The sequence below is a fragment of the Papilio xuthus genome, unplaced genomic scaffold (genome assembly GCF_000836235.2).
Source record: "Papilio xuthus unplaced genomic scaffold, Pxut_1.1 DF826945.1, whole genome shotgun sequence".
Classification (NCBI taxonomy): Eukaryota; Metazoa; Arthropoda; class Insecta; order Lepidoptera; family Papilionidae; genus Papilio; species Papilio xuthus.
This window is the reverse complement of record NW_013531704.1, coordinates 9,528,024-9,531,028: the sequence shown is the minus strand read 5'-3', so window position 1 is coordinate 9,531,028 and position 3,005 is coordinate 9,528,024. Positions and strand designations below refer to the sequence as shown.

The following is a 3,005-nucleotide window of genomic DNA, read 5'->3' as shown; positions in this document are numbered from 1 at the left end:
TGGTGTGCTGGGACCCTTGATGTCATCGATATTGCGAAACGGATGTATCGGTGGTCGGAAAGTGTCTCCACACCTTCCACTACCTCCCAACCGTACACCCGTCTCGCAGTCGCAGGGCAGGCGAAAGACAAATCCACTATGGAGCTGCCCTGCGGCCGAACGCATGTTGGACTGGATCCCCTATTTAATATGCAAAGACCCAAGGTCAAGGCCCACTCCTCTAATACTGCACCCCGAGCATTCGTGGTTGCGCCACCCCACGCAGAATTTTTGGCATTAAAATCCCCCATAACCAGCACGGAATGGGGGAGATTTCTGCCTACGAGGATTCCGATGAGATGGAGAAGAACCTCGAATTCCGCGAGGCTTTTGCTAGGGGCACAGTATACGCCTATGACCAGGGTTCCTCCTCCTATTGTAGCGCTCACGTACCCGCGGCCCTTTTGAACCCCATCAATAGACGGGGATCCCGCGGACCGGGGCACGATGAGCGCTACTAGATTTTCCTCGTCCCCTACCCAGTCATCCCTGTTGGGGACGAAGTAGGGTTCGGACACCACTGCTAGCTGCGTCGACCACTCAATCATACTCTGCAAGAGTAAGTCTTGAGCCCGTGCGCAGTGATTAAGATTGGCTTGCAGTACTTGTAGAGCCATTTCTATTTCCGCCTTCATCCGTCTCCATGGCGACCTCTACTGACACTTGTTGTTGTGCTGGTTGTGGCAGCGTCTTTTTTCCTCTGGTGATCTTGGGGGCTGGAGCAGTGCATCCCCTACCTCCAAGTTTGTGCTCCGCCGGTTTCTGGGCCGCCGCACAGATGGTACAGTGCGGCTTGGCCAAGCATCCCTTAAATTTGTGGCCCTCTACCCCACAGCGGAAGCACAACTTACTCCTATCCACCTCCGCATTGCACTGCGCTCTAACGTGCCCCTTTTGCAGGCATCGGTAGCAGCGCAGCGGCCGGGGCTCCAATAACGTAACGTTGGCAGTCACCCAAGATATTGTGAGGCGACCTGCCGCCGCCACCCGTTTTGCCGTTGGAACTGCACACTCCACCCAGGCATGTCCTACTCCATACCTGTCTCTGACCACCCCACTGCTCTTGAGGCTATCTTTCGCGCAGCCTCCTGCTTCGGACACTGATGCTAACACTTCATCAATGGTCGATGAGTCGTCTAAACCCGATATCTTTATTTCTATCGTTTTAGCCGGTCTGGTTATGCGGACCGAGTCTCCATCGAATATTTGCGTCAGTCTTTCCGCTAGGGCGTCGGCTTGTGGGCCATTTTCCGTCCCCAGGACCTCGAACCTCCGCGCTCCTGTGGCACACACCCGGAAGCGTACCCCGGTTGTGATGCCCACATCCTGTAACTTTATTTTCGCTTTGGCCTCGGCAATGACTGCGTCATAAGTGAGGCCTTTTGCGATGGCCTCCGGTGTAATTGTTACCACCACTGCAGCAGTCTTAGGTGGACTGTCTGGTGGTGCTCTTGGCGCTTTTCCCCGATCGGTGTTTGTGAACACCCGTGGTCGGTCCTTCTTCTTTTTTAGCCCTTTTTTGACCACCGTGCTCCAGGGCATCTCTTTGGGTTGTTGGTCCTCCGGCTCTACCGCCACCCTTGGCTGGGGTGGGGCCTGTGGTTCCGTCGTCCTCTCCTGGGCGGGCTTTCCCGGGGCTTTTTTCGGGGCCTTGCCCGAAGTTTTGCCCGTGGCTTTTCCCGACACTTTCGGTGCCTCCGGTGCGCTGTGGTCCACCAGCTCGGGCCTACTGTCCGCCGCCAGCGGGGGACGGAGGCGCTTTTCCGGAAGGAGCCGGTCTTGCAGCGCTTCAAAACGGGCATTTATCATAGTGCCCACTTGACACAGGATAGTGCGCACTAACTCCTCATTATCGCTTTGTCGTTGCCGCTGAGGTTCAGGTTGTCTATTCACCTCAGCATCCTCTGTCCTCACGTTCGGTGTAAGGAGGTGAGCCTTCATCTCGGTCACCTCTTGACGCAGCTGGGCTACCTCCGCTCGCAGACGAGCGTTGTCCGCCTGCAGTCCTTTTGTTTCCTCGGTGGAGCATCTGCCCTGCAGAGCTCTTGCCATCTTGCTGATCTCTTCAGCTGCGTCCTTTAGGGCTCGCACGTAACCCCCTTTCAGGTTTTTGGACGTGGTGGCCACTTTCCTGATTACCTCTACGTTTTCCTGAATCATTTGGCTGAGGGAGCCGGCCGCCTGGAACTCCTCATCTTCAGATACCGACTCCGGCATCCTGTGGGCCTGGGCTCTAGTCCGAGCTGCACGAGAGGCAGCGACAACTTCTGCCTCCGCCCTCCTCCGCTCCTCTTCACGCTCGGCCTCGATGAGTGCCAGCTTGGCCTTGGCCAGGCCGACATAGTGGCCCGTGGTAGGTGGACGTCCTCTTCTCTTCCTGGGCATCGGACTAGCCCGGCGGCTGTTTTCGGACATGGATGTTGAGTCCTCGCTCAGCATCAGCTCCGTGTCCAGCTCCATTTCCTCATCCATACCGCTCCCCGTCACTTCCACATCGCGTGCATCTGTAACCGTATTCAAAGCCAAAGTCGTCGTGCAGTCAAAGCAGTTTTTGCCCCCCCCAGAGTACGAGGGGCAGCCCGAGGCCAAAGTGGCCTCGGGGAGGGATTCTCCACCAGCGGAGCTGGTGGTACCCTCCTGGGGTAAATTCGTCTTTAAACTTGCCATCATGCTGTGTTGGTCCGGTGTTGTCGGACACCGGAAACCGCCTTTTCGAAGCAGGGTGAGGTCCCCGACCAATATGCGCAACCTTGCAGGTTGCCGTCCGCCGACCGAAGTCCTCAGCAGTTTAGCGTGCTGCTGCACGTCCTCGACCTTACGCCCGACAGGGTGGCCGGGTTGACCGACCCTGCCGCGCCGCGAGCCATAAAGGCCGCCATACACCGACCGAAGTCCTCTGCAAGTTATTGTGCTGCCACACATCCTCGACGATTGCCCGACAGGGTGGCCGAGTTGACCTGCCCTGC

General features: G+C 57.4%; 1 protein-coding gene across 1 annotated transcript; it reads right to left on the bottom strand.

Moving 5' to 3' along the window:
- Nucleotides 1-624: 624 nt before the first annotated feature.
- LOC106121001 (uncharacterized) lies at nucleotides 625-2,961 on the bottom strand. The gene has a single exon (XM_013316472.1). The coding sequence runs from the start codon at nucleotides 2,959-2,961 to the stop codon at nucleotides 625-627; it is 2,337 nt and encodes a 778-aa protein (XP_013171926.1).
- Nucleotides 2,962-3,005: the final 44 nt, after the last annotated feature.

Bases quoted from the DNA above. Each gene is read 5' to 3' on its own strand.
- LOC106121001 (XM_013316472.1), bottom strand. From the start codon at position 2,961: ATGTGTGGCAGCACAATAACTTGCAGAGGACTTCGGTCGGTGTATGGC.